The 27,805-nt window shown below is 41.4% G+C and overlaps 2 protein-coding genes across 9 annotated transcripts; both read right to left on the reverse strand.

Annotated features, from left to right (window-relative positions):
- Positions 1 to 195: 195 nt before the first annotated feature.
- LOC148901596 (synaptotagmin-like protein 4) lies at positions 196 to 20,165 on the reverse strand. Of its 8 annotated transcripts, XM_088989449.1 has the most exons (36): positions 20,025 to 20,124; positions 19,386 to 19,507; positions 18,723 to 18,890; positions 17,752 to 17,967; positions 17,499 to 17,608; positions 17,235 to 17,340; positions 15,487 to 15,735; positions 15,301 to 15,394; positions 15,132 to 15,222; positions 15,001 to 15,065; positions 10,519 to 10,594; positions 10,329 to 10,426; positions 9,966 to 10,059; positions 9,781 to 9,878; positions 9,436 to 9,526; positions 9,255 to 9,352; positions 8,921 to 9,011; positions 8,727 to 8,824; positions 8,406 to 8,496; positions 8,230 to 8,327; positions 7,130 to 7,217; positions 6,948 to 7,045; positions 6,661 to 6,751; positions 6,489 to 6,586; positions 5,830 to 5,920; positions 5,655 to 5,752; positions 5,321 to 5,411; positions 5,155 to 5,249; positions 4,975 to 5,049; positions 4,174 to 4,346; positions 3,806 to 3,908; positions 3,500 to 3,661; positions 3,141 to 3,246; positions 2,945 to 3,056; positions 2,660 to 2,868; positions 196 to 1,127 (listed from the first exon to the last, which is right to left on the reverse strand). In XM_088989449.1, the coding sequence occupies exons 3-36, from the start codon at positions 18,833 to 18,835 to the stop codon at positions 979 to 981; spliced, it is 3,816 nt and encodes a 1,271-aa protein (XP_088845575.1). In that variant the 5' UTR covers positions 18,836 to 18,890; positions 19,386 to 19,507; positions 20,025 to 20,124; the 3' UTR covers positions 196 to 978. The 8 variants fall into 8 exon arrangements, with proteins under 8 accessions (XP_088845575.1, XP_088845576.1, XP_088845574.1 ...); XM_088989450.1 differs by lacking the exon at positions 19,386 to 19,507 and having other exon boundaries at positions 17,235 to 17,295; positions 20,025 to 20,165; XM_088989448.1 differs by lacking the exon at positions 19,386 to 19,507 and having other exon boundaries at positions 20,025 to 20,165.
- Positions 20,166 to 20,790: 625 nt separating this feature from the next.
- tyw2 (tRNA wybutosine-synthesizing protein 2) lies at positions 20,791 to 25,191 on the reverse strand. Its single transcript, XM_088989458.1, has 7 exons — positions 25,046 to 25,191; positions 24,733 to 24,880; positions 24,462 to 24,660; positions 24,226 to 24,376; positions 23,253 to 23,362; positions 22,941 to 23,098; positions 20,791 to 21,754 (listed from the first exon to the last, which is right to left on the reverse strand). The coding sequence occupies exons 1-7, from the start codon at positions 25,102 to 25,104 to the stop codon at positions 21,386 to 21,388; spliced, it is 1,194 nt and encodes a 397-aa protein (XP_088845584.1). The 5' UTR covers positions 25,105 to 25,191; the 3' UTR covers positions 20,791 to 21,385.
- Positions 25,192 to 27,805: the final 2,614 nt, after the last annotated feature.

Genomic DNA, 27,805 nt, shown 5'->3' on the forward strand with positions numbered 1-27,805 from the left:
CGCTTGAAATAAAATGTATTATATAATTTAGACAAGTGCATTTTACCATCAACTGTCGTATTTTAAAGCAAAAGTAGTCGCGTACATTTGTTGCTACACCTGATGTGATTTTTTTTCATGCAAACATCATCTGCTCGTAATGCATCTGCTCGTGCTGTAAATCATCTGTCGTAATGCAGGTCAGAGGAGATACTATTGGATTGGATGTATTTTTATTTGTCTCGCAGTGGAGAAATTTACATTTCACAGCAGCAAAGTTATGAAAGGAAGAGGAAAGAAAGACCCAGAAAAAGAAAATACAGGAGCTGCTGGAAAGGCAGCCACTCTCACGGCACCATCTTGAAGTCAAAAGAACACAAAAAAAACCCTAAATATGACAACACAAAGACAGTCATTCTTCAGCACTTGCTGTACCCTCTTTGTGACATGAAGCAGTTCTAGATGAAAGAGAAGATCAAAGTGTCCTTTTCAGCAGTGGATCAGGGACATCATGGTAGAACTTGCACGTGTATGACTGTGCAGTCAAATAAAATGATCCATCATGATTTGTCATTATTTATTGGCTGAACAGGATAGTAACCATTGAAATTTAAAGTCACATACATTTGCATTTGATGACAAACAGCAATACCTACCGGTATATAAAATGGGGTTAAATATGACAATTTGCTTTGACACCATCACGACTCTTTAAGGCACCACTTATGTGCCGTGCAGCTATCGTTAAAAAACAATCCACATGTGCAAGTGTTCTTAAAATAACTCCACAAATTCAGTATGCATTGGCACATTAGTCATCAAAAACACGTTGGAACTTGAGCCCGTCAGGTGGGACGACAGTGTCTTCTCACAACCAATCAGCTGCGTGTCCCATCATGTCGCTAGGCGAGCTTCTGTTTTTTGCAAAATAAACCCCACCGTATGTGATCAAACTGTTTGACCCCTCATTGCCCTCTGCCCGAAAAAGTTGTGGCGTCTTCATTTGCCCTTCTTCTTCCTCATGGTGGTGCGTAATGGAAGAGTGCCCTCTGCCCAAGAGTCTGGGTACTGCATCATTTTCTTCCACAGACTGACTTCTTCTCCAACTGAATCCATCTCCACTTCCTGGTTTCCAATTTTGACAGTGCCTAAAAAAAGGGGGCGGGGGTATGTTCAGTCAGGGAAGCACATAAATATTTGGGTGTGGGTGTAAAATGAGTGTCAGAGGTTGTTGTCTGGTGCCCCTCCCGCTCACCTCTCCCATGACTCGACCCTTAACTTAAGATTGATAGCACATCTGGGCCCGTGGGATATACAAATTGCCCAACGTCGGACTTGTAATATGTCCGTGTGAGACTGTTAGCTGACTAGCACATTTCTTGAAAGGTGCCGTCCACTGTGTTTTTTTCACCATGAAATTTTGATCCACTGAAGAAGCCAAATGTGTACCCAGCATTAGGCCATCACCACCCCAAAACTTTTTGTAAGTACTGCATATGTAAGCGCTCATAAAAAATCTAGAAAAGTTTATTTATAGTGATGAGTCGTTATGCCATGCAATTTAAAATATTGAAATTGCATATAGATCACGCATGACAGCAGCAAAACCCCACAAGCATGGCTCCTTAGCATCAAGCTGACTCCGTCTGGTAACTCCAAACACTTGCATTACTCACCATCTTTTCCCATTGAATGCCATTAATCCCTTCCAGGAACCCCACACTCATTTTTCATTGTAGTTTGTTCAAAGTTGCAAAAGGTCACGGAAACATCTGCCAACACTCTCTAATGGTCATAGCCACTTTTTCCTTGTCACTCAATAGTTTGCCGCTCAGTGGGATACAAGCTTAAAGGACAACCGACGTCACTTTTTTTGTTTTTTAACTGACATCAGAAAAACGTTTTATAGCATCTAAAATACCCAAAACACGCAGTATGATATTTTTCGTTAAATGCAAAACACCAATAAAAATGACTTAAGTGTCCAAAATGTGCAAAAAATTGAGCATTTTCAGAAAGTCCCACCCCCAGTTTGTGACGTCACGCCAAGACGTCTTGCATTGCTAGTGAATCAAAACAATGGCTTCAGATTCGGAGAATATGCTTTCTTGTTACACATCCAGTTATGAATATGATTCAAATATTAAGAGGAAAGCATACATGTTTGCAATCGATTAAAGAATTTATTTGTGCCATTTTGAGACAACATTGGAAGGAAATCTCTCACCCAAAAAAAGAGGCATAAAATGGCGACCTCCGTTTCCACAGGCTGATAAATTCCTTATATGGCGCTTGGACGTCCTCTTCTGGCCTTCTGACGGCTTTTGGGTGCAACACGAGGTCCCCAGACCAAACAGGTACAGCAAAATACATTGACGTGATGGAAGGACTGCTACAATGCGTCTTTTTTACGGTCAGGGGCGGTCCTTTAGTGACGTCACGTACGGACTCGTCACCAACTCAAAAACAAGACTTCCTGAATATTCAGAGCAAGTCTTAAAATGCAAGTCTTTGTAAAATACGCTCAGTAGAAGTCATTTGAAGCCATTTTACAAATTATGGACACAACTTGTCCAGAGACGTCTGTTGTCCTTTAAATGAAGGTGAATACAATATGCCGATTGACTGAGATGCAAACGTACTAAATAAAGTGCGGTTGGATTTGGTGTCAGCGTTTTACCTTCGCCGGAACTGAGGCGCACTCCTCCGAGAAATTCATTGCTCAACATGGGTTCTCTGTCCCACACTGTCAGTTCAAGACACATGGTCCTCAGCTGCTCCAGCGCCACTTCCTTGTAGACAAATGTGTGACCGTAGTGAGGGTTCAGGTTCTTCTTCACGATGGGCGTCTTTCTCTTGGTAGTCTTGGACTTAGATGGGAACAAGTAGCTGTGAAAACACAACAAAAAGGGTCTTCAAACAAATTTGCTATGAGAAGAACATCTGAGTTTTGTTTCAGTCTCACCCTTTCACGAAGCTATCAGACATGCCTCCTCCTCCCTTCATGGCCATCAAATTCTTTGCCTCCTTAATCAAGATATGGAGCTCCCCACCTTCCACCTCCACAACCTTTTTGCCTGGAGGAGGGGTGACAAAACTTTAAGTTTTACAGCAGCAAAGTGTGCCAAAAATCAGCTTTTCTCATATCACACTTGCCTTACCTTTGAATTTCTGCAATCGGGGGCCTTTAGGTGGGACATACTTCAAGGAGATCACCAACTCTCCTTTGACTTGAGTGAAGGCCGACACTGGTATGCAGCACGGTGCCTTGAATGTAGAAAGAACATCGCATGTTTCATGCTCTTATTATTTTAAGGCTTCTTGACATTTTATATCCAATGGCGCAAGTGTGACAATAAAGGTATTGCTGTCAAATGTCAAAACGGAGCTCGTCACCATTAAAAAGAAAAATACAAACAAAACTAAAGAGCTACCCAGTGATAGATAATATGCTCATTATAAATAATGACTACTTTAAAGGGTTTACGATAAAATACAAATTGATTTATATAGCGCTTACTTTTGTCATGAGGGCCATACATTCCTCCTGCAGGCAGTCCAGGTCATAGCAGTCCAGAGCGATCTCCACCTCTCCGAGGAAAGGGTTGCTGCCCAGGTGGCCGTGATGCCACACAGATATCAGCATGCTTCGAGTTAACAGCTGAGTGCGGCGAATGTTGTACTAATCGTGGAGCAGACAATGCGACAAATGAGTGCAACTACATCGTGATCTGGACAGAGGCTTTGGTGCCGCAGGAAGTTGTCTGGCAACCAGGTTAAGTGTCAACAAAACCCAGAGAAGAGGAAGTGTTCATCTTAAGAGTACCTTGAATGTTTCTTCATAGACTGGGTTGCAGGTGTGCCTCTTGATAGTAGTCTTCCTTTTGCTCTGGCGAGATTTGTCAGGGAGGAGGTAACATTTGACGTAACTGGATTCAGGGGAAAAAAAAACAAACAACAATGAGAAAATAACTTAGTTTTCTACTTGCGGATCTTCCACATGACTGCATTTTGTGGTGTTTGTTGACAGAACATTTCTCATTCAGCACAACTGGTTGACTTAAACATGCAAACACATCCAGAACTTGTACGAAGAAGAGAAGGTGTAGGTTTCACAGCAATCTCAAAAGTTTGCACATAAACAACATGAATGGTTGCACTTGTGGAATGAAATGAAAACCACGTGATATTTACGGATTGGAAAACTGCCGAAGGTTATCCCCGCAGGCCAGTTTGCGGCACTCCTTGATTAAAATCTGCAGGCTCTGGGTGGGCTCATCGTAGAACATGGAAAAGACCACCTCCCCTCTCACATCCACACTGTAACTGTCTCCAGAGTCACTGTAAATGCTGGTCATGCTCACACTCTGAGAAGGAAAAAGTTTCATTAGGCAATTCCTGTTTAATGAATTCAAATGACAATAAACGCCCACTCCTGCAATGTTAGTCATAAACCATGAATAACTAATGAACCCCACCACATGAACATGTTCAGAATTAAGTCAATTAACACCTCAGGAGGCTTTTAGAACTGGAGCAACCTAGCTTAATGCTAACCCACAGCTGAATGATAAGACTAGTTAAGTGCTATGCGTGCCATGTAGCTGAAAACATGAAAGTCCCTTTACCCCCTTTAGACAACTGTATATTAGTAGCAGTGGAGTTCTGGAGGTTAATTCAGATGTGGACGAGTCTTCTATGTAGCAACTATAATCATAGGGGTGCCAAATGGGTTATTGGAGAGTAAATTTCAAATCAAAGTGCATTGCACAGCATTGAGCCGCTTTGTTTATTCTTCCAGCCTGTTAACAAAATAAATACATCTCCAAAAAGCATGCAAATTGGGTGACTAACTGAAGGAACAACCATACTTGCTCAGCACTAGTGACTACGTTCCCCATTTATCAGGGCTTTGGCACCGTTATTGTTTTGCAAAAGCACAAAAAAATACACACGTGCACTTTACCAGATTCCATTAAAATATGTAAAATTTACCATTGAACTTGCAGAACTGGCCATCGAATTTCTATGAAAATTAACCAGGCTGTCAATATCCTCCTCTTCATCATCCTGTCAAAGTATAAATCAATCACTACATTTGTACAATCATAGAAGTTCATTTTATATCCTAATGTGATATTTGCAACACGAGCAGCGTATGATAGCAATACTCACTTGCATGTCTAAATCTGGCACAGACTGGCTCCTATTTCCTATTGGTACTGTCAATGTGTCGCAATTATCACGCAGATCGAGAGTTGATTGGTGTTCTGAGGAAAACATGCAGAGCATTTGTCATTATTTATCATACTCAGAAGAAAGAAAACAACAAAATTCTCACCTGTAGCATTTTGAGTGTGACTGACTCTCTTCTTGAAAAGTTTTTGAACATCTAACTCAGGGCTGGGACAGAGTTGTTTTGTTTCTGGATCCTATGGTAGCATAGGGTAGGTAAAAAGTTAGCTTTAGCTGCACATGAAGCAATAGTTACCAGTGCTCTTGCCAAACACACAACACACCATAGGTGATAGAAACCTTAAAAACAGATTTTGGAGGGCATATGGTGAACTTTTTCCCTTTTCTGGTGAGTATGGAACAGACATGTTATCAAAACACCTGGGACATGTATTGCATTGTGGAAACACAAATTGAATGCCTCCTACTGTCCAACTTACTTGCGTGTCCACAGTTTGTTCAAATTGGCTCGTGACATCCATTTCGGTCTCATACATGTCAGGTTGATCACAAACATCGAGCCCATATTTGAGTCTGTCTGTTGTAAAAATGTAATGACCACATTGGCTCAGCATTGAGGGCAAACAAGGCAAGGTGGGACGACAGTGGTCATACCAGGAGGATTCTCAACGTTTTTGACGCTGTTCTCCATGAGTTCGTCACCACCAAACTCTGGGCTTGAACTGGCCTGCTTCATTTTTGGGACCTTTAAGGACATAGATGGCTAATCATGTTCAAGAGAAAGAAGATGGAAGAAGCTAACACGGATATGGATCAATGTCTACCTGATACTTCAACGGTTTTAGCTTCTTATTACCAACAGAGTGAGCGCTAAACAATTTTGCTACACACACTTTTTTTCTCCACTGCACAGTACCAGCTGGGCTGGAGTTGGGTCACATGGGGGATTTGTTTTCTACTACAAAGTAATACTCAAGGAAACTGCAAAAAATATACTGCAAAGACCTCATGGTGAAAACGAACAACAACCATTTACTGAATTCACTTCAAGACAAGAGGAGAGTGAGGGCACCACAAAGTGGACATCAATAAATAAATCATATATTAGTTCAGCTGACCAGTAACGATACACAGCACCGCACAACACACTTTGGCCAATGGAAAAACGTCACCAGCTCATCTTTTACAAGGATAGCTAACTATGCAGTGGAAAAGGTCACCTATGCTAAATTCAAACAAAGAATTACAACCTTTTAAGAGTTGACCCATGAAAGGAGTTCAACAGGCATGAAGTACATTGCAGATCTACTTACTTGTGTGCTCAAACCTTTTAGAAATTGTCTCGGGGCAGGCACTGGGATTGAAAGCGAGTCAGATTGGTCACACACATCGGGTTCATTTTGGACACATGCTGCCGTGAACATGAGCTCAAATGAATTTCTCTTTGCTTTGTGGGGAAAGCAAAAGTCGGAGAAAAGGGCTTACCACGAGGATTCTCAATGTGTTTTAAACTTTTCCTGGAGATGTTCTCAACATCAAACTCTGGGTTTGGACTGACCAGCTTTGTTTCTGGGATCTATAAGGACACACAACTAATGTTCAAGACAAGGTGGAATTGTGTATGAAGAGCTCCCTCCCAAAAGAAAATGAAACCTGCTTCCCTCCGACACCCTTACATCTTGGGATTGTCACAGCAACAAAGGTTGGACTTGCCATTAGACAACCAAAGTAAGGGTGGGGTAGACAAAGCCCTAAAAATGAGGCTTACTTACTTCCATGGGCAAACCCTGTACATATTGCATGTTGATGTCCGCCATGTTCTGATATGATTGAGATTGATCCGAAATATCCATCCCAATATTGGCACGTTCTGTAATTATGGTAATATGAAGAGTCAGGACCAAACTCTCGGTGCATTTAGGGAAAACGATATGGCAGTTTAAAAATGACGAACCAGGATGATTCTCAACGTTGCTGACTGTCTTGAAATATTTGTCAATGTCAAACTCTCTGCTTGGAACCGCTTGCTCTATTTCTGGGACCTTCAGGACAAGGACAACAGGTCAATCACATGCGGAGAAGTTGAGGAGGAAATCGGAGGTATGAATCAAGTTCACTTAACAATTTAATAACGGTTACCCCCTTACGAACACACTAAATGTGAGAGGAAAACAGAATACCAAGTGTTATCAACAACACAAAATCAACATGATATGTCCGGACCAATAATGTCAATTTAATTGGGATCTCAATTTTGGCTTTTCAAAATTCAAAACGTGAGAAGAAAAATGGCACAATACATTTTCAATTTCATGACTTTGCACAAGTAGTCTCAATGCCCCATATGTTGCGCATACCCATTTGAGCCAAGGACGCACAAAAAAAGACCGGTAGGATGTGAGGTATTTTACTCCATAAGATGTGGTGAAAGTATGTGCAATTTTGGGCAATTGGAGTCCCCCCACTGACATTGGTTTGTAAGCTGAAACAAACAGAATCCAACAATAAATGAAAGAAGCAGCAGTAAAGGGAAAGTAATGCCCACAAACTGACCAATCGTACAGCTCAAACACGGTAAGCAAGACCTCATAATTCCCAAGACGAATGAAAATATTTGATCAAATAAGTATGAAAATCTAAGGGTCAAGAATTGGGTGACTGACAATATTGCCGAATGGCCAGTGGATTTCTGGGCCGGTCTAGACTACTGCAACGATGAGAAGGCGTTTTAACTTTCCTCCCAAAGACGCCTAGTCAATGATTACAATTCACACATGACCACCTCACCTCATCACCAACTATGTTTCTTTATGTTAGGGCTGTAAGCACCACTGAACAGGTATATTGGACAGCACTTTGTAGAATCTACTTTCACCAATGGAAGCGCATGACGTATAGCTGCTTTAAAGGGAATGGGGAGTCAAACAATAATGTCACCAACTTTCCCCACAAGATGTTCATGAGCTAACTGAAATGGACAATGTACATGTTACAAAAGGCAAATCATGAAAATAATTAAACACTGAAAATCAAGTAAATTATTGATCTACTTACTTGGGTGTCCAAATCTTGTTGAAATTGTCTCTTAGCAGCCATTGTGAGCTCATACGAGTCAGATTGGTCAAAAGTATCCAACCCATGTTTTACAAATTCTGTCATGAACATGAGTTGAAACCATTATATTCTTCCTGAGTTGTGGGAAAACACTTTCAGGACAATGTGATGCTTACCGGGAGGATTCTCAAATTGTTTTACATTCTTCCTGGAGAATGTCTCAACATTAAACTCTGGCTTTTGGTTGGCCTGCTTTTCTTCTGTGACCTATAAAGCACAAAAAGCTAATAATGCATCTATTCCACAAAGAGGAATAGTGCATAAAGCCCTGCCTCCTTGATGATAACTTCATTGTCTTTCAGGGCATATGCACCTTGCCACTTTTTGCAATCTTTATGGTAATGAAAGTTGACGTCAGCCAACCAGTATTGGTGTGCGGCCGGTAGATAATTGCTCAGTTTCATGACAAAGTATTGTTCCCTAAAACCATGACTTACTTGCATTTTCAATCTTTGGTAAAATTGGCTCTTGTCATTCACTGGGAACTCATACGAGTTAGGGTGATCACTAACATCCAGCGCATATTTGTCACAATCTGTAACAAACATGAGTTATAACCACATTTTCAATGCATTGTGTGTGTAGTGGTGGAAGGGGATGGGTGGTAAAACATGGACAATAAAAGGCATACCAGGATGATTCTCAATAGGTTTTATGTGCTTCTCGAAGCTCTTATAAACATCAAATTCTGGGCTTGGACTGGCCTGCTTTATTTCGGTGACCTAAAGGGACAAACGGCTCGTCACACTTCAAGAGAAATCAATGAAATAAGTGTGTGAACTGCCGATTCGAATATCCACACGCTTTCATAACCCATTATGGCCACCTGCCATCCTAAAACCGCCAAACTTTATGGGACCTTTATGGAGAGGAGTTGTACTCATCATCGGCCCAGAAGTATATAGGGGACAACGTTGCTCGTTTGCATGAGGAAGAGCCCGCCCCTAAAAATGGGGGTTACTTACTTGCGTGTCCAACCCGTGGACAAATTTTCTCTTGACATCAATCAGGGTCTCATATAAGTGGGATTGATCACAATCATCCTGCTCATTATTGACACGTTCTGTAATGAACATGATGGATTATGACCAGATTCTCTATGCAGTATTGGGAGGTGAGGGGGGCACAGGACAATAAAAGACATACCAGGATGATTCTCAATACGTTTTAGACTCTTCTCAAAGGGTTTATCAACATCAAACTCGAAGATTGGACTGGCCCGTTTTATTTCTGTGACCTAAAAAGACAAACGGCTAGTCATGTATAAAAGGGACTAGATGGCAAAAGTGTGTAAAATGCTGATTCGAAAATCTAAATGCTTTCATATCCTTTATGGGTACTTGCTTTTACTCAAATCCCCCAAACTTCCCCAACCCCATATTGACTTTCTGGACTCTTTACAGAGTTGAAAGCAGGACTCGCCATTGGCCCAAAAGTATATGGGGCACAAAGTTGCTAATTTGCATAAAATCTAGAGTTGGACTTACTTACGTGTGTGTCTGAACTTTGGAAAAATTCTCTCTCAAATTCACTCAGGGTCTCATATAAGTGCGATTGATCATAAACATCCCGGTCATGATAGACACATTCTGTAATGAACATGATTATGGATTATTACCCAATTCTCTGTGTATTGTGGGGGGAAAAAAAACAACGCCGGAGAGTAAAAGGCATACCAGGATGACTCTCAATGCTCAGTGCTATGCTCTTTCCCCCCAAAATATCAACATCAAACTCAGGTCTTGGACTGGCCTGCTCTATTTCTGTGACCTAAAAGGACAAACGGCTAGTCACATGCAAAAAAGGAGTAGATGGCTTTAGTGTGTGAACTGCTGATTTGATCATCAAAATGCTTTCATATCCTTTATGGGCACTTGCTTTCCTGAAAACCTTCAAGTTTCTCCAACCCCACCTTCATTTTCCGCTCTCTTTACAGAGATGAAAGCAGGACTCACCATTGCCCAAAAGCATATGGGGCACAAAGTTGCTCCTTAGCATGAGAAAGAGCTGGCCCCTAAAAGTGGCGCTTGCTTACTTACTTGCATGTCCAAATTTTGGACAAATTGTCTCTCAACGTCAATCAGGGTCTCATATAAGTGGGAATCATCGTAAACATCCATCTCATTATAGACACGGTCTGTAATGAACACGACGACCAAATTCTCTCTGTATTGGGGATTGCGGGGGCACAAGAGCATGACAGTAAGAGACTAACAAATGGTTTCTCACTGTTTTCGTTGCTCTGCTTGAAGAGTTCGTCAACATCAAAGTCTGGGCTTGGAATGACCTGCTTTATTTCTGGGACCTACAGTTGAAGGAAAAAAGGCTATTCTGTTTAGGAGTAAATGGAGAAAGTTGGGCCTAGTTGTCTACTTGAAAGCATGTTCCCCCCTTCCTTTCATAAGAGAGAAGGAAATGTTCCCAGCTTTATCATAAACACACAAACATGCATTGAGTGAACCCGGTACTTCCATTAATCAATACTGGCTCGGCTGAGCTGTATTTGCCTTACTCTCTTGGCCGTTGGGTTTTCTACGCTGCAAAATAGTATCAGTGTCATCCCTTGCCAAATCAACCCAAAAATGTGAATAATTGAACCAGCCCAATTGTTATTAATTTTACTGTATATATTGATCCTGATGGCACAAGACTAAAGCTCAAATTCTAGGTCAATCGACCGTTCATCAAATTTTAATTAGTTCTGCAAAAAGGGGTGTGTCCGCTTTTGTAACTCTTATCTCAGTATCATCTTTATTGCCCAGTATGTAGAACACACAAGGAATTTGTTTCCGGTAGTATCGAGTATCATCATCAAAAAATTGCAAAGAGGCACAATACAGTTCTATTTGGGTTACTGTTTAAAGAGTTAATGGCTTGGAACCAATGGCTCAATATTTACAGAATGTTGTTGTTGGAAAGGGATTACATCTGTACATCTGAAAAATACATTTTTGAATAATCAAATTACTGGCCTAAAAATCAAATCCCTAAAATATGCATACATCTTAAATTGCAAAGATTGGAATTCTCTTGTGAGCAAAACCCGTTTTGAAAATGTTGACAGTAGTTCTGAGATACAAGGGTTTAAAGGAAGACCACACTCCTCATTTTGCCCTACTAACTTAAAATTTGGTTGGCTGAAATGCAGAAACCCATCCTACGACTGACCTTGAATTTGAGATTTTGCATTGAGCCAGCACTATCAACAAGAACAGCAATTTTCATTGAAATCAAAATCCGCTTGGTTTAACTCCACGGGTGATTTTGCCATGGAATGATCCACCAGTAAACATTGCCAAAAATCCTTCAACGTAGAACATGTTGGTGAAAATAAGACATGGAATTCCTGCATTCACCTCAATGAGACACATTTCACCGAGAGGAAAAAAATAAACATCAGAAGCAAAGCAGACACGGCCCAAATCACCCAAAGGACATGAGCTAAGCAAAACTCAAATTCCCACAAAATAGGAGAAACGGTGCCTCACAAACAGTGACGTGCAGTCAGGGGAGGCCGTGCCTCACCTTTCATCATGGAAATATCAAATGAAAAAATAAATTAAATTGTTATATTTATTTAGTGATTTGTACTTTAAAGTTCTTTTCCATTTAACTTCTCCATTTTTGGATTTTTTTTTCAAAATCGCTGAATTTTCATATTTACCGCTCAAATACTACTAAGTAGAGACGAGCGGTGAGGCAGCAGCCGGCTGAGCCTCACCATGGATTGTGCAATCACCATGCCAACTGTGCTGGCTTGCTCTGCAGTGAGACCGCATTGCCGTCCCTCTGCATATCGCTATTAAACTGTTCAAACACTTAATATATGAACTACATTTCTACAGTTTAGCTGGTGTATATAAGGTAGAGTCACTTTACGTTATAAACACTACTACAGTGTTTATTTTTTATCAAAACTGTGTGCATAGGTGAGGCACACAGTTCTCCTGCCTCATGACAGGGGGCCCTGGTGATTACAGAGATTCTTCTTGCGCCTCCTCGGCTGCAGAATAATAGAATTAGTGACAGCAAGCTACAGTAAACAGATAGCAAGTTAGGTGCAACCATCCAGTCATTTTTGGGTGTTGTTTGGCCTTATTTTCAGAATGGAGGATTACATATCTAAATTGAAAGTAATAGAGAGACTTTTAAAACTGAATATAAGGAACGCTTCTACAAAGAAGGTATAGATGCCTTTCTTCAGAAGGAGCAGTAAGTAAACGTAACATAACGGTTTTTTTAATTCTTGTTTTCTATGCTACAGTTTATATAAAGAATGCTGACATGATATTTTAAACAAAACACATTCACTGTTGCCAAACAAATGGGGAATATGCTACTCTGTACAGTTCATGTTTGTAAATCTGACTGTGATGATGTAAGTGCCTCACCAGCCATGAACCTCACCGCACGTCACTGCTCACACAAAACAGTACAGCACCATCTTTTGCAAGTGGAATGGCAAAACTAGTAAATCTGCTACACATTGCCAAAGATGTTCCGTTGAGGTAAAAAGTTAAGGATTTTAGGCTTTTACTATAAAGTAGACAATCAACACGACAAATGTAATTGAGTAAAAAAACTGTTAATTCGTCTTGTATGACTAGATGTTTAGCAAAGGGGCTCTTGATGTTCACTGGGACCTCGCACGAGTCAGGGTGATCATAAAAATCCAGCTCATATTTGACACATTCTGCTATGAACAAAAGTTACAAATTCATTCAGCATTGTGGTGTAACAAAATTGGACTTGCGTTTGAAACACCTTAAAGTGTTTCTCAACATCAAGTGGGCATTCCAACTGTCCTGTTTCTGTCATCTCCATGGAGTGACGGCTAATCATGTTTCAAAGAAGAGTAGCTGGAGTCGTGTATGAGCTGTTGCGCCCCCAAGGAAAATGCTTCCATATGTCTTTGGGATATTCCACATGCAACACTGCAATAGCCTAGCACACAGTCTCCGCTGCAAAAAAAAAAGAGCGGCTTGTATGCGCCTCAGTGACTTGGAGTGAACTGAATGAAAAGCCTTGCTTTATCAAGCAACTAGTACTCGTTCAGCTAGATGGCATCAAGTACACACCAGCTTGGATATTTATTTATTTAAATTAGACTGACTAGGATTTAAAGGTCAGATTCCAAAGATCTTCAAGAATTCATGCTCTCATGGGTAACATGTTTTAGAATACGTACACTCTCCTTCCTGCAAGTTCTCAAGCACAATTTGATTGGTGATCGCTTGAGGCATTGGGGGTGTAGTTCCTCTTGCCACCACTAGAGTTTGAGGAAGTGACATTTGAGTTGCCAACAAGCACGCAACACCATAGAGAGACTGTACAATTTCCATCAATTTACACAACACACTACATACAATGGTGAGCAATGGTGGGGATTTTTTTTACACACAGGAGGTGTTTAGAACATGCCGTAGAGAAATGCTGCAGAAGTACATATCGTACTGGTGTTTTGCTGTTCCCCACAGCTCAATTCATAATTATAATTCGTAGGTGTCTTAGTTGCATGCAAAGAAGTCCTCACCTCTTACAAGTGCGATTTGTCAAATGAACCACAAGGACTGGAGTTCATCCAGCTGCTGGGGGTTGGAGCCGCATTTGAAGACAGAATAATTTAGGAGCAGGGTAGCTGGTTTCAGCCTGGGTCGAACTACATTTGTGTATCCGATGCTCTCTACTCAGTGTTTGCTGAAGCACGGCAGTTCAAAATGATCAGCACAGAGCTTGGAGTACTTGCCTGGCAACCAGAGTTGATCACACTTTCCTCCCTGCTGACTGACTTTCCAATCCACTGGTCACAGATTGATTTATCCTTTGAAAGTTGATGAAACTTTTGAGCGTCCAGCTCCACTGTCTTACCTGTTATCTCACCGCTCCCTGGTGCACCACACCTGAAGAATTAGCTCATCAGTCAACTCTGAAGCAGCATGCGAACGATGCTGATTATTTGAATCAGGTGTGTCACAGCCAGAAGAGATGGAAAACTTCAGTTTGCACCCGCACAACCGTTTCAAATGATGAAGCACATGGAGAGCAACTGAACATGACGCACACAACCGCATGCTACTATAGCCACTGATTTTTTTGGTCTTCAATGACAAGAACCCCTATGACATGTTTGGAATTGTATTTAGTAATTTAGTTGTGCTCTACCAATGATCAAACCACTTTTAACAATGACAGTCATGCATTGTCAAGGGGTTGAAGATGTCTCAAGGAACAATTCTCAATTGTTGGGCTCTGACCTTTCACCGAATATGTGTCACAAAACATCTAATCCGCCGTGTACGTGCAGTCTGACAAAAAGACACAAAGTTGGAGCACCTTCGCTATATTCTCCTCAAATACTGATAGCAACATCAAAACATCACTAGTGTGAATGAATTAAATTTCCATCAGCATACTTTGAAAAGAAGGCCACGATCACGCAAGTAATGATCATCGTGTTGCACTCTGTTCTGTATTTCTTCATCTCACACAATCATGCACATGACCATCCCTGTTGACATGTATGTACAACCAACCACTCACTTGCACGAGCCGTTAAAGTGGTTGATTTGAGCTCAACAAGAAATAGTAATTTGAAAATACCAAAATTCTTAGGTATTTTGATGTGTCATGTTTCCCAGGTGTTCCAATGACATGTTGGAAATTGTGAAAAAAAAAAAAAAAAAAAAAAAAGTATAACGTTATTGTACTTACTTGGTTGTCAAACTGGCTCTTAACTGTCACTGGGACGCCGTATGAGTCAGTTTTCTTGCCCTCATCTGTAATGATCATGATGGATTTTATCCAAAATCTCTCCGCTCATGGGAGGACAATAAGAGACTTACTGTGAATATTGTGAACATGTTTGGTGCTCTTCTTGAAGAATGTGTCAACGTCAAACTCCTGGCTCGGAATGGCATGACTTATTTCTGGGGCCTATCAAGACATAACTGGCAATTACAGAGGATTGGATTGAGGCGCTGGGAGAGATATAGAATATGACAACACACTTACAGCTTCGGCTTCCGAGAGATAACTATGAATGCTGACATCATCTGGTAAGAGAGTCACAGTGGACTGGTTGTAATGCGGTGGGAGAATCGCTCTTCTGGATGACGAAAATCAATTTCAAATGCATCCAACTACACATGACTGAATGCAGTATAGTTCATCTAACATCACCACCAGCAGTGAGTTTACCTGGGCAGGTCTGGGGTTACACGACCAGACTCTGGGCCTGTTTTGCTGCTTGTGAGGCTGGCGAGTTCTGACAACTCAGCATCACTCTGTGATGGCCTGAACAGGTCCTCAACCCCTTTTCTCTCAAAAGACACTGTTGAGGCAACAGATCCCGAGTACTCACTGGGAGGACCATGAGAGAAAATTCCATCCTCTTTTGTTTCAAAAGATGCTGTTGAAGTGACCGAGTCTGAGTTCTCACTGGCAGGACTACAAGAGAAAATTTGGAATAACCTTTGGCAATCCTAACAATTGAATATTTAATTGATATAGTACTCAAAAAGTTATGGATATTATTTTTGGGGAGTGAACTTTCTCATTGTTCAGACAAAGAAGATTTCAAAATTCATTACTTTTTCCAAACTCTAATTTTGATATTTTTGGTGTGGATAGAAAAACTCGCATACATTTTTATATTTGGAGTAAATGTATACCATTCCAATACTTTATAAGCCATGATGTCCCCCCCCGCCCCAGCCAAAAATTTCTGCATCAGGTTAATAGCCAAATTGGTTAACGATTATACGAGATTAATCACGTGGAGGTATGAATTACCATCCAGCAAAATCCATTAATCCACAATAACAGTATACATCAAAAGGCATCAATCAATCTGCTTGGACCACCGTTCTTAATTTCAAACATTGTGCCGTGAGAACAGCCAATTTTTACTAAAACCAATTCCTTTCCTTTGTAACAATTGATGCCTTGACGAGGAAGAGTCAAGGCATCTTCTTGGTAGAGGACAGCCTGTCCTGAAACATTGCTGGATGTGTTTGCTCCAAAAAATTGACATTACTGTAAGTTCACCTACATAGGTTTAAAGGACAACCGACTTCACTTTTTTGTTTTTTAACTGACACCAGAAAAACGTTTTATAGCATCTAAAATACCCAAAACACGCAGTATGATATTTTTAGTCAAATGCAAAACACCAATAAGAAGGACTTAAAGTGTCCAAAATCTGAAAAAAAAATGAGCTGCGAATTGGGCATTTTCAGAAAGTCCTGCCCCCAGTTCGTGACGTCACGCCAAGACGTCTTGCATTGCTGGAGAATAAAAACAATGGCTTCAGATTCGGGTAATATGCTTTCTTGTTACACATCCAGTTATGTATATGATTCAAATAGTTCTGAAGAGGACAGCATACATGTTTGCAATCGATTAAAGAATTTATTCCGTGTCATTTTGAGGTAAACGGGCGGGGGGGAATGTCTCACCCAAAAAGAGGCAATAAAATTGCCACCGCGCTGTGAGGAATGAATCAGCCCGTTTCCACAGGTTGATACATTCCTTCCATGGAGCTTGACTCCCTCTGCTGGCGGCTTTTGGATGTAATACAAGGGTTTCAAAAAAACAGTACAGCAAAATACATTGACGTGATGGAAAAACGCTACAATGCGTCTTTACTGTCAGGAGGCGGTCCTTTTCTGATGTCACGTGAGGACTCGTCACCAACTCAAAAACAAGACTTCCTGAATGTTCAGAGAGAGTCTTAAAATGTAAAATATAGCTATATGCGGTGGAATCTTATTAAAATACTCCCAGTAGAAGTCATTTGAAGCCATTTTACAAATTATGGACACAACTTGTCCGGAGACGTCGGTTGTCCTTTAAGGGCATTTTAAAATGATTACAATTTCACCCAAAACACAAATATCCTTAACTTTCTGTGCATAGTGTATGTGCAGGAAGAAATGGTTTTGCACCGTTTGTCAGTGGCGCTGACTTTATTCCTGGGGACAGGAACAGGTGGACCTCGGCTCAATTCTGAATTTTTAAGTAGAACATCTCCCATTGTCGCATACTTTTTCTCTTTAAAAAATAGACAGTCAGCGAATCACACGGCAAGCTATTTCCTCTTTTACAATTTAACAAGAACAGTATTTCAGGACTTTTGCCATGTTGGGCTTGGCGTGCTGTTTACATTCCTTGTCAAACAGTCAGAACCCACTTCCTCTTCCTGTACTCACTCGAGGGCCGCTTTCTAAGGCTGCTTCTCACAAGCTCGTGGCCGGGTATGGTGGAGAAACGGTTGCCGCTCAGATTGTAGAACCAGTCTCCTGTTCTCTTCTTTATTTCACTACAAGACATCATGTCATACTTTTGCTAATTGATCATTTCAACATATCTCCTGACAGCTTTTAGTGCTCCTTCTATTTGGTTTAATTACTTGAAATGTACCTCATTAAGTATTGTAACCAAAGTATGACAACATTCTCTTACGATTCTTTGACGCACACACTGCACAGCCAGGATCCATTTGGAAGGTTGGCTCTGCATTTGCTGCACACGAGGTGATGGCAGCACTGACAGTGGTTGGAACTGAATGCCAGCAAACTCAAAGAGCCATGGCATCGGGCGCAACTCCGCTGACTGTATCTTATGCTGCCACGTTTGGCCCCTTTCCTCTTAATTTCAAGCAACTCTGCCTTCAACTTCCTGCAAAACAACGGGACAAACAACGTGCAATGAATCTAAAAGTCTGACGGGAGAAAAAAAAAAAAAAAAAAAAAAAAAAATTAATAGGAATATAGTACAGTATGTTGAAAAATGGTCACAGTAGACAGCAGTCTACACAACAAATTCAACAGACTATTTGACTTTGAAAAAAAATTATATTGGCTATGAAGCAACACAATAAGGTTCACCAAATACAGTATGGAGCCCATGCCAAAAGAGAGCCCCCAAGTACCGCAAATGCAGCCAGTGAGTCTATTCAAAAAAAAATTGCATGTTGTTATTAACCTGTGTCCTACTTTATGAAATTAATGCGGATAATTATTGTGACAAGTAATTTTTCGTGTTTTCAACACAACTATAAAGGCAATTAAAATGTTTTTTAAAGGGGAAGTTTTTTTATTGCTATGTCAGCAGAGCTCATTCAGGCTATATTCCTTGTAAACAGCCATGATTCAAAATACACCATGGTCTCTAATTTGCACCCGTGACACATTTTTATTCATGCCTTTAATCCCTTCTAAAATAAAATGTGTGCACTCACTGTACAATTGTAAATATTGTAGATTCTCCATTGCTCATGTCTCATTCACACCTCTACATTTGATATGACATTGTTGTCGCTATTTTCACTGTGCTGATTTCAGTGGAAAATGGATCGCCCTATTGTGTCAGGCAAAGGACCACTACTCGACAATGTGGAAAAGGCACAGAAGCATGAAAAGCTAACTCCTTACCGAATGCGCTGCTCCTCGGCTTGCCTGAGTACCTCGTCGCGTCGCAGCACCTCGAGGATCAAATCCCGCTCAGTGTCAGAGAGGAAGTCCAGGTCAATATTGTTAATTGGCATGGTGGCTTTGGTGATTCAACCAAAGTCAAATGAGTTACCTCCAGTTAGATTTATGCTGAAAAAAAACAATTACAGGGAACTATATAAACCAAACTACCAGTAAAAATGCACCATTTACTAGGCAGCTGTTGATTTAGCACAGAATATCGATGATTTTGTGATTATTTTCAAACTGTTAATACGCTGTGGTGTGTGATCGGTTTTAGGAAGACATTTTCTGGTGGCCTAAAGCCTATCATAGTAACATAATGTTAGTAAGGGGACTGTGTAATGCAGATGTGTAGTTTTAAGTTTTTATTTGAAAAAGGTTTGTTGTTACTGTGTAGCATGGGTGCACAAAATGTTTTTAGTTACAAAGGGGTGGGGCATAAGACTAAAACAATCGAGAAGCATTGGGCAAAAGAGTCTTACTAAGCATTCACCCTTAATTAATTCTGACAGTGGAGAGAAACCAGGCCTCCTCTGACAACGAAAGGCTTTCTCTGAGTGACATGCGATCAGGATTTAGGATGCCCTGGGAAAGCATTCAAGCTTTACCAACTTTACTTACAATGACAGATGATTAAAAAGGAAGTAAAGCAGGATGCAATATTTTGAGGCCTGTAGCCAGCTGGAAGGTTGTTTGGCATAGGGCAAGCAAAAATAACATCCTTCAGTCTCGCTTCCCACCCTCTAAAAATACAGAGATCAGCAGACATTTACAATAAACATGAGCTTTCTGTGTGAAATCTAATGGTCCATTTTGACTACTTCAACTGGAGCTACTTTCACAGGGCAAGTGTAAAACTTATCTCCTAAGAATCGAATGTCTTTGTGTATAAAGGCAAGAAAGATTTATCATTGAGTATATTTTAAAATGAGACAACACGCCTATCGTTTGTATGTGTTGGTCAAAATTTGAAGAAGGAAAAGAAAATCGCCACTCAGATGCTAACACAGGACTCCAACCAGGTGATGTTATTCGGGCAGAACCTACATTCAAGTTACTTCTCACCATTTGGTTATTAAAGTGGAATTTGTATTGGAAAAAGACGTGTTTGTTCACAGTTGAAAATACCGCAGCAGAACTGGTTTCACTCGGCTCATGACATACACCTGTTGCCGAAAAGTCAATTTACGTCATCACAGTTTAAAAGACAAATTGTGCTTCTCCGCGAAAGAAAATACATAAAAAAATGAACAACTTTACCTTGCAGTGGTTTTTACAGCTCAGCTCTTTCGACTAGTTCAGACACATAGCCTCTCTCCTTTACCTCCACCGAGAAGAAACGCAGAGCAAGAGTGCCGATAGGGAGTGAACAAACAGGAAGATTGGACACGGACACCTCCGTACACGTTTCCACAACTTTATTCCACTGGCAACAGGGAGCACTGTTGTGACTTATTAACGTATATCAGTGGTTGTCACATTTCCTACATTAAATTGCATACCATGGAAACAAACAAAATAAAACTGAAACAATATTATAGGGATTACCACGCAACGCCACGACCAACGTTAAAATGCGGTAGTATGGGTCAGTGTGCCAAAATAGATAAAAAACAAAGGGGGTGGGGAGTTATTTAATTTATAATACAGTTTTACAATGTGTATGTGTAACAAAATCATCAAGAAAAGATATGTAATTGATTCCCGGGCCCACAGAACTGATTGTGAAGGCATCCATGGTAGACTTCTGGCCCTGGTAACAAATGATGGCTGAGTGAATGCCTGCCGTGTGTGGCTGCCGTGTGTGGCTGCCGTGTTTGGCTGCCGTGTTTGGCTGCCGTGTTTGGCTGCCGTGTTTGGCTGCCGCTGCTCACCCGCATAAAAAATATCCTGTGACTGCAAAATGTCCTTGAGAGTTTTGAAAGCGCTTATAATTGAAATGTATTATTATTATTATTAAATGCTTAAATCTGAAACACACCTGGAAGCAGCACAACAGAGGAAAAGCAATGAAATCAAGCTCAAATACAATTTTGAATGATTTAATAAGAATTCATGGCCAAAATATAATTAACATTAGTCTGTGATTCAGATATTTTTAGTCCAGCAGAGAATTCTGTGCAGGCCCTGAAGGCCCACCATTGTCTATTTCTAATAGCCTTCAGAGGTGTGGCTCGAGTATAAACAACAATGATAGGTACTTAAACCTTTCACCTTTGGCTTGTCAAAATGAAAGGAAATTTTTAATTTGTTGAGGCCACATTTTTTGCAGGATAAACACGTCAACCAATTTCCCCTCGATATCGGCAGAAAGGTTTGAAACAATCTCAAACAAGCAGTCCCCTCTTAGTTGATTAGTTACACAAACATAAAGGCTCAAAAGGGAAGTCAATACAAATCCATTGCTCTTAAGAAGGATTTCACTCTCTCCCCCCTAAAAAAAATTATACACACATGCGCGCTGACACGCACGCACACACACACTCACACATGCGGCAAAACTATTTGTTTTTAATGATCAAGTCAACTCAAGTGAAACTGTTCTGACAGTGAAAGTAAGGGGCAGGATTCAGTCTTTTATCTACGTACTGCGCGTGTCATTACATATTTTTGTATACCTTTCAGGCTGGCCTGCACTCCAAGTCCAACACAACATGATGCACGTGAGGTGCATATGACTTCACATGCTCAATGTGTTGGATGATTGTTGTCCATGTGGTGGCAGTGAGATTCTTCAAAAGACATGCAATGCTGTTCGCAGCAGCGTCAGCCCAGGACTGCCACGCCTCTCTGTCTGCTCTCTTCCTGGGTGCGCTGTCGGCATCATCTCCTGCATGCGAGGCCACAGCATTTGCTGATGTAACGTTTTGATGAATGTGTAAAATACCGCCAGTTGTTTTCTTCAGCAGACGACAGGCAACTGGCCAGCCATCCTCGGAGCTGGGAATAAGACCCAGGTTCACCCGGTCTGCAATATCGCACAGCTGGACCTGAGAAGAAAACAAAAATATCACAATACTATATTCATTTCTTTGATAACAACATCCATCTATTGTCTATGGCACTTGTTCTCTTTTGCATCTTGGGGAACCCGGAGACTCTCTCAGCTAACAATAGGCAATAGTCCAGCTAGCCAATCACAGCATACATGCAATAGTTGGTGAAAGTGTGTGCATCGCTGATATTTTTGTCAATGTGTGATCTTGTCATGGACCAAAGATAAAGACATTGCACTTTATCATCACATCTAATAACCAGTATAAGGTTGTGTAACTAAAATTAACATTCACTTTAAAAATAACTCACCAAGCAGATATTTACAACTCAATTTGGTTGAGAGATTAATATGTTTGTGTTGAGTTAGTTTGAGGGCACCTGTTTCATTTAATGATCTGAGATTTTTTATTGATTTATTATGTAATGGTGTATTCTCTTTTCTGAAATACTGGAAATACGTCATTCACACACCCAATGAAGCTAACGTGAGGGGAAGGCAGACAAGAGATCGTAGAAAACCCATGCAAGCATTGGGAGAACAAACTAACACTGCACAGCAAACTTCACACTGCTGAGATTTGAACATCGTGCCGCAAAAGTGGGAGTTAAATCATGCCTTTTTAAAAATCTGTCGTTGTATATATTCCATGCATACACAGCACCCTGAAGATGCCAAAACGCACACTGTAGGAAAGGTCAGTATTTGTTTTTAATTATGGGTTTTTATGAGTCTTATTTTAGCATATTCTCATTTTACTTTGTCACGAATTGACTTTCCCATATTTGTTTCAAGTTAGAATTAAAACTAAGGGATCGAGGATTTTTACTTTCCTCAAAGTTTAAGGATACAAAGATCAGTTGATTGAAAATGCTAGTAGCTTCAATTTCAAACAATATTTGCAAGGTCATTTTGGACTTCACTAAAAGAAAGAGTTTAAGATTCAAGTGTTCATGGGTATGCGGCTATGATGATAGTATTGACTGATTGTGTTTTGATGGTGAAATAATGACTCTTTTTCAAAGTCATTAAATCATCGTTTCAATAATTGCACTCAAGCACACCCACAACCCTCGCGAGGATTTAGCTTTTTCAAATAGATTGATTATTATTATGACAATGATCAGCCAGCACTAATGTACAGTACATTGAGCCTGAAGAATACATACAAATTACATTACTTGTCGATTGTCCCCTGGGTGAACTGTACAGCGGTCATGTACTCGGTTGGTCACGAGATTTTTACGCAGCGCCTCAACAGCATGTGGGTTCCACTCGCAGGCATGCACATGTGCGGCACCCGTGTGGACCAGATATGGAAGGGTGAAGTATCCGATACCTAACAATGTAAAACAAAGTAGCAATTTAAATGATGGGCTGTTGCCATTCAACATACAACAAAAATAATGCTGAACAAAGTTTGCTGAAAAAAGTCAGTCGGTATATTAACAGTGACTTGGTGATTTATGGAAAACGAATTACATTTTTCTTACCTGCATATAAATCAAACACAGTTTCCCCCCTGCAGTCGAATCCAGCAACCCGTATCTTCTCGGTTATATTTCCAGCAGAGAACATGCATTTGCTGACATCAAATTCATATCTGCAGTTAGACAGACAGATATCAGAGTCATAATCTGACAGGTGCCAATGTCAGAGAAGTTGCAAAGCCCAGTGAAGGTGAAACATTTGTTTGCATGACAGCTCGGTTACGGAGCGGATATACAGTTGCTGACTGCCCAGCATTACAGTGATGGCTAAAGGTGAAAACATCATGTGATATTCAAATGGGAGTCAAGTCAAAATGTTTCTTCACATTAATTTAATATTTTTTGAAGATTTACTATTACCGTAATACTCATGTTAATGTTCAACCCATCAATAGTGTGTTGAAATAAGTTACAGTACCTGACTTTTTTTTAAATCAGAGGCAAGTAAAAACAGTTTGTTTCAATATTATTGTATTTATATATTATATTATATAAAAACATGCAAAACCTCAATGTTATTGAAATGGGAGACAATTTAAAATTTTGGTTTGGCAAGAAACACAAAGTAGATGCACATTATTTGCTTTCATGCGCCACATAAAATGTGTATGGCCCGATCGGGCCCCCAGGCCTTGAGTTTGCCACCAGTCTTATACACCGTACAATGCAAGGTGTCCCTGTAGTGTAAATGCCTATTTTCAATAAATTATATTTTCAACAATATTTTATTCAAGTGGAATTTAAAATAATTTCCCACACTGGTCACAAAAGGTGAACTTGATGCAATAATTCTACATGACCGTATGCCAAGTGCGTATGTCTCCAGAGATTAGGGATAGTCAATATATTGTGTGGTAACTTGTGCTATTATTCTGTGACGTGTGATGAATATTCTTGGTGTCTAGGATACATACATCCCAGAAATAAACAACATGCGGAAATAAGTTGATTGTCACAGCATAGCAAGGACACTCACGTAATGCCATTATCTACATGTTTGACCCTGCTGTGCTCTCCCAGGAGTACAGTCACTTGAGGAGATCGCAAGCCGTCGCTGGATATTCGATTTATCCTCGCCAGTCGTTCGGCTCCTAGGCCTTTGGCTACAGCGGGCCATAGCTGTTGATCTAAAACGAACAGAAGAAAAAAATGATTGTAATTCAACGGGTGCTCATTGACATATATAAGCACACTAGAATCTGGCACTGTTACCAGTTTTCTTCCATAAAGGTAGGGAGAAACAATTTGGCCCCAGCAGGACTAAATCTCCATGTCGCTGGAAGTTCCGAGGCAGATCATCCTTCACCTCCTTCGTCCAACTTTCTCCATGAGATTTCAACAACGCCTGCAGGACATCTTCAAGCTTGTCACCCCTCCTCCTGACTCTCCTCTTCTTGGAGAGCATAGAAGGCTGTAGACGACAAAAGACCAAGTTAGAACTACGTTTTTATTGAATTGCTTTAATAAAATGAGCGTTTCTGACCTTGCACCAAACAACTGCCACGTCTTTGAGAAAGGCAAGCTCAAGTTGCAGTAAACATGAATGTAAAATTGGCACAAGAACAGTCCCAGTTGGCTCTTTCACGATACATAAACTTCGGTCCAGCAAATTTCCAGACTGGAGATTTTCCCTGTGTATAGTACATATTAATAATTTTACTATTATGAGACTAAAAATAGTAAACAAAAACAAAACTACAATTTGACCTAAATCTTTAACGCAAAAGTGTCGCTCATGTGGTCATCAATAGTCATGCTAACCGTGAACAACGTCAAGCCATTCTTTTAACATTTACCTTAATTTCTGGGCACGACATTGAGACACTCGGAGACAAGGTACTGCTTTCATTTCCATGACAAAAAAAACAAAATATATTTATCTTTACAACATAAAAAAATGTCACATACAAAAACGTAAACACGCTAAAGCGGAATTAAGGGAACACACGGTGCTTGTTTCCACACGGACGATTATAAATGAGGCACTCGTCACACTGTACTGCAACGCTGTTAATTTTACGACGTGTGCTACATGAAATTATTTGTGTAATATCTATTTTAAAACTGTATGAATCATCTGATAAATTTAGATGCCAAAAATGTACGTCTTGCGCATATTTTGCCAAAAAAGGCTGCTAAACGGCTCACTTCTGGAGAGGTCACTTCACAAGTACAGTAATGTAAAAGTCAAAGTCAGCTTTATTGTCAAATATGCTAATATGCATGACATACAGCACAGATGAAATTTATGTCCTCTCGGACCCAGCGTGCAAGACATGCAAGGCACTTATAACGTGGCTAAAAAAGACATACAATTGACAACAGACAATACATGTAATTTCTGTATGTAAAGTGAGGTAGTGTCATATGGAAAGTGAGGTAGTGACGTATGTAAAGTGAGGTAGTGACATATGTAAAGTGAGGAAGTGACGTACATAAAGTGACGTAATGTCGTAATTGCAAAAACAAACAACTAGAAAGGGTTGAAGTGAGGTCTTGTCTAATGAGAAATAACAAAAAATAGAGTTCAGGATGATCGTACAGCATGTAGCGTGTACTCAGAGTTCGGTGAGTGTGGCAGTGGGAAGGGGCAGGCTGGGCAGGGCTGGGAGGGAGTTGAGTCTCCGGACTGCCTGGTGGCAGAAACTGTCCTTGAGCCTGCTGGTCTTGGCTCGGAGACTCCGCAGTCTCCGACTCGATGGCAGCAGGCTGAAGAGGCTGTGGGAGGGGTGGGTGGGATCGCCAGCGATCCGGATGGCTCTGCGGGTGAGGCGGGTGTTGTAGATGTCCTGAAGGGGGGGGGGGGGAGAGACACCGATGATCTTCTCAGCTGTCCTCACGATGCGCTGCAGAGTCTTACGGCAGGACACGGTGCAGGCGCCGTACCACACGGTGATACAGCTGGTCAGGATGCTCTCTATGGTACCGCGGTAGAAGGAGGTCGTGATGGGGGTCGGGGCTCCAACTCTTTTGAGCTTGCGGAGGAAGTACAGGCGCTGGTGGGATCTCTTGGCCATTGAGGCCGTGTTGTGGCTCCAGGACAGGTCTTCGGATATGTGCACTCCCAGGAACTTGGTGCTGCTCACTCTCTCCACTGCAGCACCGTCGATGGTTAGTGGAGCATGCTGGGGGCGCACTCTCCTGAAGTCCACAACAATCTCCTTCGTCTTCTCCACATTCAGACGGAGATTGTTGTCCTTGCACCACGTGGCCAGGCGGCTGACCTCGTCCCTGTAGGCTGTCTCCTCGTCGTTGTTGATGAGGCCCACCACAGTCGTGTCATCCGCAAACTTTATGAAGAGGTTGGAGCTGGGTGATGATGGTGAGCAGTCGTGCGTGAGCAGAGTGAAGAGGAGGGGGCTCAGCACACACCCCTGGGGGGCCCCTGTGTTCAGCGTGATGGTGCTGGAAGTGTTGTCGCCAACTCTGACTGCCTGTGGTCTCCCCGTCAGGAAGATAAGCAGCCAGTTGCACAGGGAGGTGCTGATCCCCAGTTTGCTCAGTTTATCGGTGAGTTGTTGGGGGATGATTGTGTTGAATGCTGAGCTGAAGTCGATGAACAGCATTCTGACGTAGGAGTCTCGGGTCTCCAGGTGGGTGAGCGCTGTGTGGAGAGCAGTGGAGATGGCATCATCGGTCGAGCGGTTGGGCCGATATGCAAATTGGAAGGGGTCATGGTTGGAGGGGAGGGCAGCCTTGATGTGGTTCATAACTAGCCGCTCGAAGCACTTCATGAGGATGGGAGTGAGTGCGACCGGGCGGTAGTCATTGTGGCAGGTGGGGGACGACTTCTTCGGGACCGGGATAATGGTGGTGGCTTTGAGGCACGTGGGCACAACAGCCTGGCTCAGAGAGGTGTTGAAGATGTCCGTGAAGACATCTGTGAGCTCCACAGCGCAGTCTCTCAGAACACGGCCAGGAATGCCGTCGGGACCCGGGGCTTTTCGTGCGTTGGTCCCTCTGAGGGATCGCCTCACGCTGTCCTGGGACAGTGTCAGCACCTGTTCGCCGGGAGGTGGTGGGGTCTTCTGTGCTGGAGTGCTGTTGTCTGCCTCGAAGCGGGCGAAGAAGTCGTTCAGCTGGTTCAGCAGAGTGGTGGAGTTCTCGCAGGTCTGTGGAGTAAAACACCGGTTCCCTAAACATGCGTAACTTATTGTTTTAAAACGAAGTGTATTGATATGCATCAATTTATGTCGCAAGTTACTGACTTACTTCAAATATTAACTTAGTTTTTTGCAACTAATTATTAACTTATACATGTGTTTTAATTAGCTTTAAGTATCCTCATTTGTATGGTTTCAACATTTTGAAATTTTTGAAAAATAATTCAATATATATCACGAGAGATGTTCAACGAATCTCAAGAAAAAATATACTTAAGATTCTATTGATTAAAAAAAAAATCAGGAAGTAAACTCGGGCCCCATCATTTTAGATGATGTCTGTCCATCCTCCCGCCCGATCCATCCATCCATCCATCCATCCATCCATCCATCCATCCATCCATCCATCCATCCATCCATCCACACACCTGTCCATCCACCCATTCGTTCATC

The sequence above is a fragment of the Hippocampus bargibanti genome, linkage group LG02 (genome assembly GCF_051943395.1).
Source record: "Hippocampus bargibanti isolate YZ-2025 linkage group LG02, ASM5194339v1, whole genome shotgun sequence".
Classification (NCBI taxonomy): Eukaryota; Metazoa; Chordata; class Actinopteri; order Syngnathiformes; family Syngnathidae; genus Hippocampus; species Hippocampus bargibanti.

Bases quoted from the DNA above. Each gene is read 5' to 3' on its own strand.
- LOC148901596 (XM_088989448.1), bottom strand. From the start codon at position 18,835: ATGCCAATTAACAATATTGACCTGGACTTCCTCTCTGACACTGAGCGG. The intron at 6,752-6,947 runs GTAAGTAAGCCT...GTGTCCTTATAG, and splicing joins TACAGGGTTTGCCCATGGAA to ATCCCAGAAACAAAGCTGGT. The intron at 5,050-5,154 runs GTGAGTATTGCT...ATACTTTGACAG, and splicing joins TGCCAGATTTAGACATGCAA to GATGATGAAGAGGAGGATAT.
- tyw2 (XM_088989458.1), bottom strand. From the start codon at position 25,104: ATGGAAATGAAAGCAGTACCTTGTCTCCGAGTGTCTCAATGTCGTGCC. The intron at 24,377-24,461 runs GTAACAGTGCCA...TGTTCGTTTTAG, and splicing joins ACCTTTATGGAAGAAAACTG to ATCAACAGCTATGGCCCGCT. The intron at 21,755-22,940 runs GTAATGTAATTT...TTTTCTTCTCAG, and splicing joins ACCCAGGGGACAATCGACAA to GTCCAGCTGTGCGATATTGC.